This window comes from Phodopus roborovskii, unplaced genomic scaffold (assembly GCF_943737965.1).
Source record: "Phodopus roborovskii unplaced genomic scaffold, PHOROB, whole genome shotgun sequence".
Classification (NCBI taxonomy): domain Eukaryota; kingdom Metazoa; phylum Chordata; class Mammalia; order Rodentia; family Cricetidae; genus Phodopus; species Phodopus roborovskii.
The window spans coordinates 682,615-697,293 of record NW_026126623.1 but is presented as its reverse complement, the minus strand read 5'-3'; the positions used below and the strand labels follow the sequence as shown (position 1 = coordinate 697,293).

General features: G+C 42.0%; 1 protein-coding gene across 4 annotated transcripts in view; it reads left to right on the top strand.

Annotated features, from left to right (window-relative positions):
- The window catches only part of Lrrc28 (leucine rich repeat containing 28), a 132,438-nt gene that overhangs the window by 87,178 nt on the left and 30,581 nt on the right, over positions 1-14,679 (top strand). For 2 of the 4 annotated variants that reach the window (XM_051206515.1, XM_051206514.1), the window contains exon 6: positions 1,818-2,024. The exons of 1 other annotated variant lie outside the window; for it this stretch is intronic. In XM_051206515.1, coding sequence (XP_051062472.1) covers positions 1,818-2,024 — 207 coding nt within the window. The remainder of the gene's footprint in view (positions 1-1,817; positions 2,025-14,679) is intronic. One more of the 4 variants, XM_051206516.1, reaches the window with a different exon arrangement.

The window sequence follows — 14,679 nt, the reverse complement described above, 5'->3', positions numbered from 1 at the left end:
TATATCACGGCTAAGATGTGAGCCCAAGCGTGAATTTGAGTTTCATTATATCAATTAAGTTCAGATGGAACCAAACTCCCATTGATGCAGAATCATGCCTACTTATCTTTAAATGAATATTTGAAATTGAACAATAAATCATGAGCATCCTAGGACAAGTTTGTCAGTATTAAAAATTGGCTTGGAGTTACTGTATTTGATTCCACAGTACTTTCATATAAAAAATTAGCTGTTAATAATGTTCCTAGGGCCAGAGAGATGGCTCAGAAGGTAAATGCTTTTGTTGCCAGGCCTAATGACTGGAGCTGGGTGCCCAGAACCTACATGGTGGCAAAGAGAATCTGTTCTCAGATTGCCTTCTGACTCCTGAGCACAAGTATGTGTACATATTTTAGTCATGACAATAGTATGATAAAACTTTTAAAGAATGTTCCTAACAATAATTTTATAGCAAAGGCAGAACATTTTTTTTCTATAAATGTGCAGATAATAAATATATTTCAGCTTTGTGGGTTACATATGGTCTTGACCATATTATCTTCATTTGGATGCTATGGTTTACTGTCTTTTAAATGTAGAAATGTAGCTTGCCAGCATGTATGAGCTAAGTGTGGTCTGAGAGTTGTAGTGTGGCTAAGTCCTGGTTAGTAACAATGAGAAGAGTGTGTTATTATCTGGCAGAAGCGGTGTTGCCCATCTACATCCTAAATGAGTTGCTATGTGCCCAGGATGGTGCTGCAAATCCTAACCTAAGAGGAATGGCCTTGGACAGGGGGTGGGAAAGTAGGAGGTAGGGGTGGGTGGAGTAGACCTGTCCTGCCCAGTGCTTAAGTGGAGCCGTGCAGTAGATGCTGGCATCTTGGGGCAGAGTGAGTGCTTCCTGCAAATGACTTAGTTTCCTGTAAAGAATTTACCGATATTCACGTAGCACATGTTAACCTGACATATGACGGGAACGTGGCTGTACTTAGTCACTTTGGAGCAGATTACAACTGTAGATACCTGTGAGGAGGGACTGATGGAGAGCAGGAGGTAGATTAAGTCTTCAAAGACTCTGTTTCTTAGTGCAGGGCTTTTCCATATAGTTCTCTTGTGTTTATCTGGGTGGCTTCTCTCGTAAATCCCCTACTATCTGTGTAGAAGGTCAGCTAACCAGGTCTCAGAAGCAGCTGCCTTGAAGTAATCATTCCTTTCTTACCAGATAAAAAACTTGGATTCATCAGTATCAGGCTTCTGGCTCAGATTCATCACTCTGTGCCCCCCCCACCCTTTGTCCATCCTACACTTTTCAGTATTTAGGAAACCCTGATAGGGGCTGGGCAGATGGCTCAGTGAGTAAAGTGCTTGCTTGTGATTGAAGCATGAGGGCCTGGGTTCAGATCTCCATAAAGAACCAGGTGCTGTGGTGCACATCTGTAACCCTTGCCTGACGTGAGAGATTGGAGAAAGGTAGAACCGCGGGCTCCCAGGCCAGCCAGAGGGCTGCAACAGTGAGCACCAGGCGCAGGGAGAGACCCTGTCTCAAAAACTAAGGTGGAGTCAGATGGAGCAAAACAGCTGGTGTTGATGTCTCCCCACATGCACTCAGGAGCGGCACATGTACGCAGGTGCACACACGTGCAGCCCTGAGGGAAGGATCCCTACCTGGGCTGGATGGCTTGCAGTCTAGCCCCAGTTCTGAGCTTTAGCATCGTACCTGTGGAAATAATCCTGCGAACTGATTTTATTTACTTGAACTGTAGCAGTACTGACTTATTTTAGTTTATCTTTTAAGTTAATCAGAATGCGATTTATCTTAATTTTGATTTTGGTTGTAGAGGTTGGCGATTTGAAGGAGCTGCAGACACTAGACATTTCTACCAATCGTTTGCTAGCTTTACCCGAGAGGCTTCACCTGTGCCTTTCTCTGCAGTACCTCACTGTGGACCGCAATCGGCTATGGTGTGTGCCGCGCCATCTCTGCCAGCTGCCCAGCCTCAACGAGCTCTCCATGGCTGGAAACCGTCTTGCATTTTTGCCACTTGGTAAGTATTGTGGTCATATGATAGAATAGACTAGCCAACACATAAAACACAACATATTTCTTTAACTAGAATGGATTAGATTCTTCCTGTATCTCCTGACGATTCCTCTGTGAGTCCGTTTTTGACATGAACAACAGCATTATTACTAGATGGCAACTGAAGTTATTTTAGTCAGGGATGTTATTGTTGTCTCCCTGATTGGTCACACTGTTCTTGAACCTTCACCCTCCTTCCTCAGCCCTGAAAGTGCTGGGGCTGCAGGCATGTGCCACCATGCCTATCTCAGGGATCCCATACTTATTACAAAGACATTGCTGCCACAGAATGTACCAGCTATGAGAGATTACTGTGAAAAGGGAATTGGTATGTCTGTCTGTGTGTGTGTGTGTGTGTGTGTGAGAGAGAGAGAGAGAGAGAGAGAGAGAGAGAGAGACAGAGAGAGACAGAGAGAGAGACAGAGAGAGACAGGGAGACAGAGAGAGACTGTAAGTCTGACAGACAGCTACCAGAACAAGCATAGCTGATACTTCTTATTTCCCCTTCTCCTTGGTCCTGTAGTTTAACTCAGGGGCACACATGCTAGGCAAGCTCTCTGCCACTAACCATGTACCCCAGACCCTAATCTGCCTTTTAGATATTGGCTTCTCCTTTGGGAATTTGTTTGTGAGTATTGTTATAAGCACTAATGCCAGAAAAATCTGACTGTAAAACTTTGAAGATTCTAAAGTTGATTGAATTTTGCCTACTGTGCTAGAAATGCCACCGTGGTCAATAAAAGCCTGTCCTCTGTAGAGTTCTATAGTTGGTCCACTTTGACCTGTTACATGTCAGACACCATAGGTCTTTAATATATAGTACATTTATTCCACATAGGACTATTGTTTTCAACTTCTAAGAAACAAAGGTGCCTATTTAAAAAAATGAAGTCACATAGGACCCTAAACTATTGTGATTTCACCCATAAAAGCATCTTATAGTAATAATTTATCTCTGAGGATGATGAAGTAATTATTTCATTAGCCCCTGGAAGGAAATATTTGTCAGTGTAATTCATTTTTATGTTTTTTCAATTTAAAATATCTTTGTGAAATCTTTAAAATATTGGAAACATTAAAATAAAGCCACATAGACAGGACCTCTTGCCCTCAACAGAGTTCCTCTGCGAAGAACATACCAGAAATTTGTCATCGCCACCTCTACAAAAGTTGATATCAGTCAAGTTAAGGTTCCCAAACACCTGACTGATGCCTACTTCAAGAAGAAGCAGCTACACAAACCCAGGCACCAGGAGGGTGAGATCTTCGACACAGAGAAGGAGAAATACGAGATTACAGAGCAGCGCAAGGCTGATCAGAAAACCGTGGACTGGCAGCTTTTGCCAAAGATCAAAGCTGTTCCTCAGCTTCAGGGCTACCTGCGGTCTCAGTTCTCTCTGACAAACGGGATGTATCCTCACAAACTGGTTTTCTAACTTGCTATCAACCTAATTAAACAGCTTCATATGTTTCAAAAAATAAAAAAATAAAGCCACATAATAAAAACTGCTACATTTAAGGACATCGGTTTCCCACAAATATATTCTACAATTATAAAATTAACAAATTAACATAAAGCCATTTCAAAAGAAAACTATATTTTAAGAAGTCTGAGCTTTTTGAGTGAGACTGTCCATTATAAATCTTTACAGAGAAAAGACTGGACTAACAAAGAGAACTCAGAACAATCACGGGACCCAGGCACCTAGCACAGTGTGGCGGCGGCGGTGCCGCTTCACAGCATGTGACCTGTAGTAATTGCTGAGCTTCACTGCCCATGTCTGTGGCCAGAGATGATAATCTCTATCCTGCATGAGAGGATAGAATCATAGAGCAGTATATAGGCAGAGATGACTCAAACGTGAGGAGATGCAGCTGTGAGTAGCTCTTCAATGTATGCTCATCCTCTTGAATGTTTCTCATGTTCAAGACACTTCCTACCCCACAGTAGCCACCAGAATCTTTGGACCACTTCCTAATGGCTCTCAACCATGTGACTTCCAGGATGGTGCAGCCAGTGCTGGTGATAAATGAAGGAAGGCAGAGATGAGAGGGAGGGAGGTTGGGAGGGAGGGACAAGAGTAAACCATTTCATTTGTGTGGCATAAAGCTCAACTTGCAAATGCAACATTAGAGTTCAGAGTAAAACTGAAATTCTCTTAGATGCAACCTTGAACTTCTCATGATTGACTGTCAGCTGTTACCAGAAACAGATGAGCATATTAAGTCCAATGTTGCCTCTGTAGTTTTCTATTGTTATCATCAACAACTATACATGTAAGGTGTTTTCCCATTAGAAACCACATGCCTGAGAACTATTGTCTACATTAATGTAACTGTGCAGGAATAATAAACTATCAGTGTACACTGTCTCCTTAGCTGAATATTCTGTTTAATTGCTGCACATACAGTCTCTACTTATTATAAACCCATTGACAAACTAACCTTACAGATGAAGAAACTGATGTAAGAACAGTTGTGTAATATGACTAGAGTTGCAAGCAGTAGTAGAACTGGGTCATGGACTCTGGTTATAAATCTGATGCCCCTTCCATCTCCATATCCAGAATTGGTCTGTATAAGGAGGAACCACACTGAAGGTGGCCGTCTCTATTACTAGGTTTCACTCTGCCATTTTGGTCTCATTTGGGCCATCTCTCCAATTCTTGGAAGCCATTGCTTACTCTTTGTTTTAGCTCTTAACTTTTCACAGACCTGAACTTGCCCTCAGGTGGCCCCCACCCTGCAGTAGCTACAGAGCCATGGCTCCTCACTCTCCTGCTCATTTGTTGCCTAATCTTGCCTATGTTTCAGTAGTGACAGCTTTGTGGCAGCTTCTAAATGTACTGTGCTCAATGCTGGTGTTGCTCAGAAGGTTGCTGTGAGTTTGAGGCCAACCTAGACTGTGTAGTACATTCTAGGCAAACTTGGACCATTATGTAAGACTATCTCCATGGTGATGATGAAGTGTATATACATTTGAAATCTTCCTTTGGACTCTTAAGATAAACTATAATCATCTGATTCTAAGAATGGTCTGAGAAACAGGTAGTTAGTTCTTTTTTCACATCTAGAAATGTAGGAAATATGAGTGCTTCTTTATGGTCATTCAGACAAACAGATACACACACATGCACAGAGAAAGAGAGAGAGAGAGAGAGTCTGCGCGATATATAAAACATTGTGTTTCGCCATGCTGCTTAGAACTTGGCACAGGGACATAAGTCTTGCGAGATGGGTGCTGGGATGTCTCTGTGAGGCAGGTAGGACATATTTTGGGGACCACTTCCTGGAATTTAGATTCATACTGAAGTTCAGATGAAGGGAGCCCAGTTTTTAATGGGGCTTCTTAAGCAGCTGTCCGATGCTAGCTGCTTCAGGCAGCAGCTACAGAAGCTGGCTACAGATGACTTGGATGGGGTGCTGTACTGTTGGACCCATTAGCTGTCTTTGAGTGTGTGCTCTTGCAGTCACTTGTAATACTGTCAAACCCATTAAGGCTCTTTGACTGTGTTCTTCCTGAGATGAAGAGATGCATCAGAAGGAAGGGTGCTGCTATTATTATTGTACAATGACAGTTGAATGACAGATGAGCCTGCTCACAGGCTTTGTTCACAGCCATGACTGTCAGCATAGGCAGAAAAAAGCAGTCACTGGGGCCTAGTGCTGTGAAAGTTAGCAGCAGTCTCAAAACCTACGTTTTTGCTGTTGACTGACCAGCTCACAGAACTATGCCTTCACCTCTTAGCTTCTGAGAGTTCAGGAGACTACTGAGAAGAAAAGCTTTCTTCCCCCGGGTGCTCTTGGCCTTCCTTGCATAATTGATTAGCCTAATTATTTGGGAATCTTTACTACTTATTCCATGTTGAATAATAGATGCAGGGATGGCAGGTTGCTAGGCACAGGCTGGCTGCTGAAAAGCATGTTTTAGCTCTCTGAAAGTGCTGTGTCTCTAAATTCAGTGCTTGCAATTGAGAAGAATCCACTTTAGCAGTTTAAATTTTTATTAAATGTTTATGTAGTAAACCATAAATGAGGGCCAACAAGATGGCTCAGCTAGTAAAAGTGCTTGCCATCCACCCCAAGTACCTGAGTTTGATCCCTAGAACCCATGTGGTAGGAGGAAGGACCATCTGACTCCTGCAAGTTATCCTGTGGCTTCCATATGCAAGCATGCATATGTATATATATATATATATATATGTATATATATGTATGTATGTATGTATGTATGTATGTATGTATATATATATACATGCATACTTGCATGCTATGGCTCACATACACACATGTAAAAAGAGTAATTTTTGAAAGTAATTATTTGTTTTAAAAGATTTATATGTATTTTATGTGTGTGTGTTCTCTGCACGTATGCATTTATACCACATGTATGCCTGATAAAATCAAAGGCCAGAAAAGGGAATTAGATTTCCTAGAACTGGGGTTACAGATGGTTACGAGCTCCCATGTGGACACCGAGAACTGAATATGGCCCTCTACAAGGACAATAAGTGATCTTAATTGCTGAGTCATTTTTCTAGCCCCCCAGTGAATAAATTCTTAAGAACACTTGGCATGTGACATTGGAGTTTACAAAATAGCCTGTGCACAAATTGTCATGGAGAGAGTCTAAAAGTTAGTAGAGCCTAGTAATGAAAAATGATCTGGGCTTCTAGACGAGTCCCAGAGTTGTCCCTTAGTGAAGTGTTGTTTCCTTGGGAAGTTGTGAGCGTTAAGGACGTGCTCCAACACAGTGATAGCGCCTGCACTGCCTCCTCCACTGTGGTATGTAGAAGGGTTGGAATTGTCCGTCTGCCACACTGTAAGAGAACACTGGGAGTTTGTCTACGTGCTTTGGTAGGAACCAGGGGTAGCAAGCTTGTGTTAGAAATATGCACTGAGACTAAACGCGTGGTATCCGTATGCACTGTTTGCATTGCTTCCTATTTATTCCCACTTCCTCCTTATTTGCTAAAAAAATTAGGGCTTACTATTTAGTTTTTTTTAAATATTAAATCAGATTGAAAACCACCGTTAGAGCTGTATTGAAACTAACAACTTCATTTTTTAAATTTTTGGCTTATACACAACAAGATTAAATGTGTATTTATGGAATACCTTGTGATATTTGATGCATGTGTCAATGGTTGAGTTTCATGATCCCAGACTCAGAGATTCTTGTCAAGTCTATTCTACTGAACGGTAAGTGTATGGATGCAGTTTGAAGAACTACTGCCTTGAGAGTCTGATGTGCTGGGAGTTAAATGCTAAATTTGTAGCCTGAAATGAATTGGGATGCTAGCAAATGTATTACGGTGGGGATAGACAGTCCCAGGAATGGAGTTAGATCTACACTTGACATCAGAGTGTGATAACTGCTTTCTAAAGGGAAACCTAAATATGCGACTAAAATTGTATTCTGTAATAATAATGTTGAATGAGTCTGTAATCAAAGGAGAAATATTAATGAAATGAAAAACTGAAAAAGAAATTAAAGTAATTACAAAGTAGAAAGTAATGGAAAAGGAAACCTTGATAATAAAGGAGATTAGTCAATTTATTAAAATCCAGAAAAATTTTACTTTAAGAGTGAATGAAGTTTTAATTTTGGAATCCAAATTTCAAGAAAATGAATGTTCAGAGCTAGGGACATAGCTTAGGCTAAGTTGGATGTTCAGAGCTAGGGACATAGCTTAGGCTAAGTGCTTGCACCTAAATTCAAGCCCCAGCCCCGCCCTTGTTTAAAAAAAAAAAGAAAAGAAAAGAAAGAAAGAAAAAAAAGAGGTGTGATTCACACACTTGTGTGCCTAACCCCAGGGAGGAGGAGGCAGCCTAGCCTACTAGGTGAGCTCTTTGCCAGTAGAGACCTGTCTCAGAAAAAAAGCTGGACAGCATCTGAGGAATCACCTGCCAGGTTGACCTCTGATCTCCACACACATGTACATCCATCCATGTGGTGGGATAAGAAAGGAAAGAAGGGAGAGAAGAGAGCGAGAGAGAGAGAGAGAGAGAGAGAAATGGATAATTGCTATTCAGTGCTCCCTTTTGTAAGTAATTGTAATAAAAATCATTTTTCTTGTCTGTCCCTTTCTGCTGTCATGTAATAGGACTGACTACCTTGCCCCCCCCCCAATCTTTTGCTCTGGCTTTAGATTTTCTTAGAGAATTAGCAGGGATTATTTAATGTGGCTTCTGCAAACATGGGCCAGATGTTGACTTTCTATGCTAGTGTGTAATGAGAAAGCACACTGAGATTAGCTGAGCTTTATATGGACAAATATGTATTTTTTGCTAAGCCTGAGTAGGATTTGGCGGGGAGGGAAGAGATTGAGATGGGAAAATCAAGCCCTGTTCTCTTGAAAGTACTAATTAAAAACAAAACAAAGCCAGATGGGATGGCACATGTCTGTAATCCCAGCACTTGGAAGGCGGAGGCAGGAGAACTGGGGGTTCGAGGTCATCCATAGTCACATAATGAGACTGAGCATCCTGGACTACAGAGCATCCTTTCTCAAACAAGCAAACAGTCAGTCAGTCACACAGTCACAGAAAGACACAGATGTGAAATTTAGGAACTAAGTACCGTGAGGGCAAAGCCTGGAGCCAGATCCTCGGCAGCTAAGCTTTTTGTTAATTTGGTTCTGGCAGCTACATTTTTTTTTTTTTAATGATGACAAGAATGTGCAGTACTGGTCGAATCTGGATGATGTCGTTAGTTGACTTAAAAGCAAGAATCTGGAATTTCCATCAGGCGTTGTTCTAAAGTTCTTAAGTTTAAAACACATGGGCCTGAGTCCAACTAAGCAACAGTTCAGGATGCCTTGTAGCAGAGACAGTGTGCTCTTTGGCTGTCGGCCACGGCACTGGACAACGAGTTGTTTTGAGTCTCTGGTCTCTACTATGTGGGGTGGCTATTAGCACATGTCCCACCCCAGGATCTTCCCTAAAGGAGATTTTTCCTGCCCTTAATGTATCTGCCCGAAATCTGTGAGTCAGAACTTACCTACTAGTATTCTGATCTTTTAAAGGAAGCAAAGACATGCTTTCTTCATTGCTTATTTCCTTGACAATGCCTCTTGTAGATCCAGCTCTGACTTCACAGTTGGATGCCTGGGATTTGTTCCTTCAGCATCCTTTGCTCCTCTGGGCAGTGCCATCCCTATTTCTATGTGAGCCCTTCTTATAGTGTGTCCCACACACATCATGCTGAAGCAGGCACTTATGCCAGAAGTTCCAGCTCTATAGTTGAATGGGTCTGTGAACTTCACCATAGGAAAGGTCTTTAATTATCAGTAATAGAGCAATAGAAACACATTTCATAGCACTATTACAAGAATTTTGTTAGGTATATGTAAAATGCATACCACTCTATAATTCTTCATCAGTATCCCATCAGTACGATCTGTTTTTGCTCTTGCATCAGACTATAAATTGTTATGCCCTGCAATGCAAATAGAGATACTGGAGTGTGACTATATAAGCCAACAGCATAGGAAGCCTTCAACCATTCAGATCCAGTGTAGTCAGTTTATTTGATAGCTATTTATGACCTCAGAGAAGGAAGCATCTCATTGCATCACAATCCACTGTGAGAGTGTTTTGTTAAATGTGTGTGTGTGTGTGTGCATGCGCGTACATGCGTGTGCGCCCACCCAAAGACAAACACGCATGTGCAGAAGACAACGTGATGTGGTTGGTGCTCTTCTTTTACCATGTGGGACCTTGGATCCAATTCAGGTTATCAGGGTGGTGGCAAGTGCTTTACCTACTGAGCCATCTTGCCAACCCTGAAATTTTATCTTGAATATATCAGAGTGACTATGACTGTGTGAAAGATGTAATGGAGTCTGGTGCATGGGTCTGTGTTCAAAAAAGTTAGCACCTAAGGGGATTTATTGTTCCAGAAAAGTGGCTGAAGTGTCCTTGTTGTTGAGGGGATCATAGAGGTGATTTAGCTTAATTTGAAAGTCATTTTGGAATAGTCTGTAAACTATTCTGAGTTTGTTGTTCAGGGAACCCAGTGTTTTATAGTATTTGAAATGGTGTAACCAAGACTGGAGATCTGGCTTACTGAACTAAGATGGCTGGTTTGACAATGATAGAGCATTGCAAGCAGCCAATTTTGGTGCTTTAGTTTCTGTTGGTCCCACCATATTATTCTTCTTTTGATAAGTAAACGAATTTTATACTAGGGGGTATAATGAACACAGACCCTGCTCTGTTCTGGTGTGCATCCCTCTGTGCTTGCTCATACTGTGTGGTTAAGAGAGCCATAGCCAGAACACATAGGAGCTTTTTGTTCCTACAGCCATGTGGACTGCATATGCCAGAGCCTTGGGGCTGAAAAAAGGAAAAAGAACTAGGGTTTGTGCAGGACTCCTAGCTTTTGCTAATTTTTAAACAACAAACTTTGATCTGTGAGTTTGTAAAAAAAAAAAAAAAAAAAAAAAAGAGGGGTAGGGACTACTTGAGATGTCGGATGTGGAATAGTTCTTTTAAAAAGTCACCCAAAACTGGACGGTGGTGGCACATGCTTTAATCCCAGTACCTGGGAGGCAGAGGTAGGCAAATCTCTGGGAGTCAAAGCCAGCCTAGTCTACAGTGAGTGCCAGGATGCCCAAGGCAATTACACAGGGGAACCCTGTCTTGAAAAAAATAAAAACAAACAAACAAAGAAAGAAAAACAACCTGAAGTTATTGATGGCTTTAAAATCTGGGCAGTCAGATAACTGTATGCTTTCCAAGTTTGACATATTGAGCCTTTTCTCACAAGGCTTTCTTGTTGTTTGTTTGTGTGTGTTTGGTTTTGGTTTCTGGAGACAGGGTCTCTCTTCATAGCCCTGGCTGAAGTAGAACTTACTGTAGGCCAGGCTGGTCTCTTGCTCACAGAGAGCCGCCTGCCTTTGCTGCCCGGGTGCCATAAGAAGTCTTTAGAAATGTCCTTTTATGATGCTTATTTAGCATAATATATTAGTGCATTAATATGAATAAACAATATTAATCAAATGAAGAAAATAAGCCATTATCTTATTAATTAGTAGGTCAGTAGTCTCTTCCAAAGTCTATTACTGAGTGAAGATTTCTCTAGGTTAAGAGTATGAGGCAGGTGGTGGTAGCACTCGGGAGGCAGAGGCAGGTGGATCTCTGTGAGTTTGAGGCTAGCCTGGTCTACAAGAGCTAGTTCCAGGACAGCTCCAAAGGCACAGAGAAACCCTGTCTCAAAAAAAAAAAAAAAAAAAAAAAAAAGAAAAGAAAAGAAAAGAAAAGAATCTAAGAACTGGGGCTGAGAGAGATGGTTCAGTGGTTAAGAGCTCTGACTGGTCTTCCAGAAGACCTAGGTTCAATTCTCAGCATCCACATAACAGCTCAAACCTACCGTAATTCCAGTTCAGGGCTTCTGACACCCTCACACAGACACATGCAGGCAAAACACCAATGGTCATGACATAATATATATATATGTGTGTGTGTGTGTGTGTGTGTGTGTGTGTGTGTGTGTGTGTTTGTATGTGTATATACATATATGTATATATATATATATATATATGTATGTATACACACACATAACCACACACACACACACACGCGCGCGCGCGTGTGCCAGGCATAGTGGCTCATGCCTGTAGCAGGATTGCTGAGTTTGTCAACAGCCTGAGCTGCTTAGTGAGTTCCAGATTAGTCTGGGTAAAACAGTTCAAGGATGGTCTTCCATGCAGCAGGTACTCATACTTCGGCCTCATTTATTTAAAATGCTGGTCCTCTGTGCTTGGGAGTCTTGCCAGTGGACTGTATTTCTGACCAGGTGAGAGCATGCTTTCCTAAGGTTGCCAGAGCACAGCCTTCTCAGCCTGGGACCTTGCCAGACATGGGGTTGTCTCAACTTCGCCAGTAGGCTGTGCTGTGTCAGCTAAAACAGCCGCCAGGCTCTCTTCAGGCTCTTTCCTCCCCCCTTTCTGATCTCTGGACACTCTGACGAGGGAGGTAAGTGACCAAGATGTGCTGAGCGCCCGTCACTGTGCATTCTGTTGAGCTTGACGCCATGTACACTGATTTCATAGATTCACAAATCTATGAGCTGTTACATCATCATTCTCATTGTCCAGCAAAGGAAGATACTCTGAGTCAGGAATCCATTACCAAGTAGGGAACCAGGATCCAGGCTCAGTTCTGACTCCAAGCACACTAATAGTGTGCCATTAGAGACACCCACAGAGAGACTCTCTCCCTCCCTCCCTCCCACCCACCTCCCCTCTTCCCTTCTCTCCCTCATTCTCCCTTCCTTCCTCCCCCCCTTCAGATTGTGCTACTTGCAAATATTAAGAAGCTATGTAGTAGATTTTAACACAGTTGATACTAGTTTTGATTCAGCTATAGAACAAAATAATACTATTAAGAGTGTTGTTCTTTAGTTACAGTTATATGACTAAAGGCTGGAGAAGGGGTGGGGATGGTCCCAAGTGAGGGTCTCAGGTCAGTGGGGTCCCAAGGTAAGGGAGCTCATGGGAGAGCACAGCAGGTTCCATAGCAGGTGAGGGTGACCCAGGCGGTGGGAATAACACGCCAGGCAGACAGAGCTTGAATGAGGGGTTTATTTAGATAGGGGAGTGAGGGAGAAGGGAAGAGACATAGAGGCACCGGGAACAGAAGAGGAGAGAGGGGGAGAGTGGGGGAGAGAAGAAAAGGGGGTAGCGGGGTGGCCAACCGAAAGCAGGAGAGAGAGGAAGAGAAAGCAAAAGAGTGCAAGTGGGCAGGGGTCTGACTTTTAAAGGGGTCTTTACACCTGTCTGCAGACTAGTACTCATGGAACCCTGGGCTGACCAGAGTACTGCCTGAGTGCATTCTTCCAGGTGACAGGGGCAGGCCAGCGTAATGCCTGAATCCTTACAAGAAGCATATCTAATATATTACAAAGTGCTCAGGAAGTGCTGGCCAGATTCTCCCTAAGATGAAACGTAAGCTAAGTAGTATTTTAAAATCATGAACTAATCGTCTTCCCCACATAGAACAAGGAGAGGAGAGAAGGCTAAACTATGTGAGAAGTAGCAAGTGTCGGTGCGTATTTAACTTGGTGCTGTGATCTCTGCGTGTCACCTCATTTAATTTGCACAGGAGCTTCTGTGGTATATTAGAGCAGAGAGGTGCTTCCTCTGTCATGTCCCATTTTGTGTCCTTGGCTTGAAGCAATGAATCATCATCTCCAGAGGCCATAGTTTCCAAGTCTTTCTATGCAATTAAAGTATAGAAAAGGATTAGTGCCCTTGCTGCATGCCAGAGAAAGTTCTCTCTTAATTGGCCACACTTCCCAGTGTGTCACTTACTAATAATAATGAGAATAGTAAGTGCCATATACTTGAGAAGGCTCTGTACCAAGAATTCTGCTTAATCTTTTATAAACCTAGTCATTCTTATCAAACTTAGGAGACAGTTTTATTTTCCCTGTTAGATGAGATCCTAAGGTCACATACCTAGTAAGTAGGAGAATGAAGATTCAAACTCAGGCTGGCTGACTCTAATCTCTACTTTTCCTAATTGTTAATGTCCTTACTTGAGCCTTACTGCTGCTCAAATCCAAGAATCTTCACTTGGCTTTCTGTGAGCCCCCAGGGGCTCCAAAAGGCAAATCTGAGACCACAGACCATTTATAATTTTGATTTTGTTTCATTTTGTTTTGTTTTTGAGACAGTCTCTCCACATATCTTTGGCTGGCCTGGAACTTGGTATTTAGATCAGACTGGCCTTGAACTCATAGCCTCCCAAGTGCCAGAATTAAAGGTTGTGCCACCATGAGCAGCCTAATTATAATATATACATATTATATATATATATATATATAATTATTTATATATATAAAATATATATAAAAGTTTTCTATGTCTTTAAACTATGTAAATGTTTGTGTTTAAAAACTTTTGTCAGAGGTATTGTGAAGAGATGGATATTTTTAGTGGATTTCTAAGGCCTTCCTATTGTTAATGGAATATGGTATTGATCAGTTGATATTTTTCTCACCTGTTTTTGTAAATGTAAAATGGTTTTGGTTCACTAAGAGCAGTTTTCAATATTTTGGAACATATGTATTTTAAGACTTTGAAAGTATGCCGCATAATGGTTTACACTTCAGATTCTTTTCATGTGAGCCTTATCCCTGATAAAGCTGGAGGGCCAGGTCGTGTTGGACCCATTAGCATATGTGGCGCTTGTGCCCCAGTGCCGATGCCACAGCCACTTGACTTCCTCTCTCATTGTGGACGTGGCATGTTTGGAGCTAGAGAGCCTGGACTCTGAGTACTTGGTGACTTTTTCCCCTTTTGATGATCTTAGACATTTTTTCTTATCATTCATGTGCAGTGTGCTGTGTGCATGTGTCGTGGTGGTGTGTGGGGGTCAGAGGACAGCTAGCAGGCGTTGTTCTCTCCTTCCACTGTGTGAGTCCTGAGGATGGCACTGGCTCATCAGACTTGGCAGCAAGCACATTTACCCACTAGGCCATCTTTGAGGTCTTTCGTTTTTCTTTCTGGTGTAGGTAAGCAAAACATTTTTCAGAAATGGAAAAATAAATTGGTACATCAACATAAATGTTTAATGCTAAAGTATTTTCTGCTAAACATAAGGATAGATTT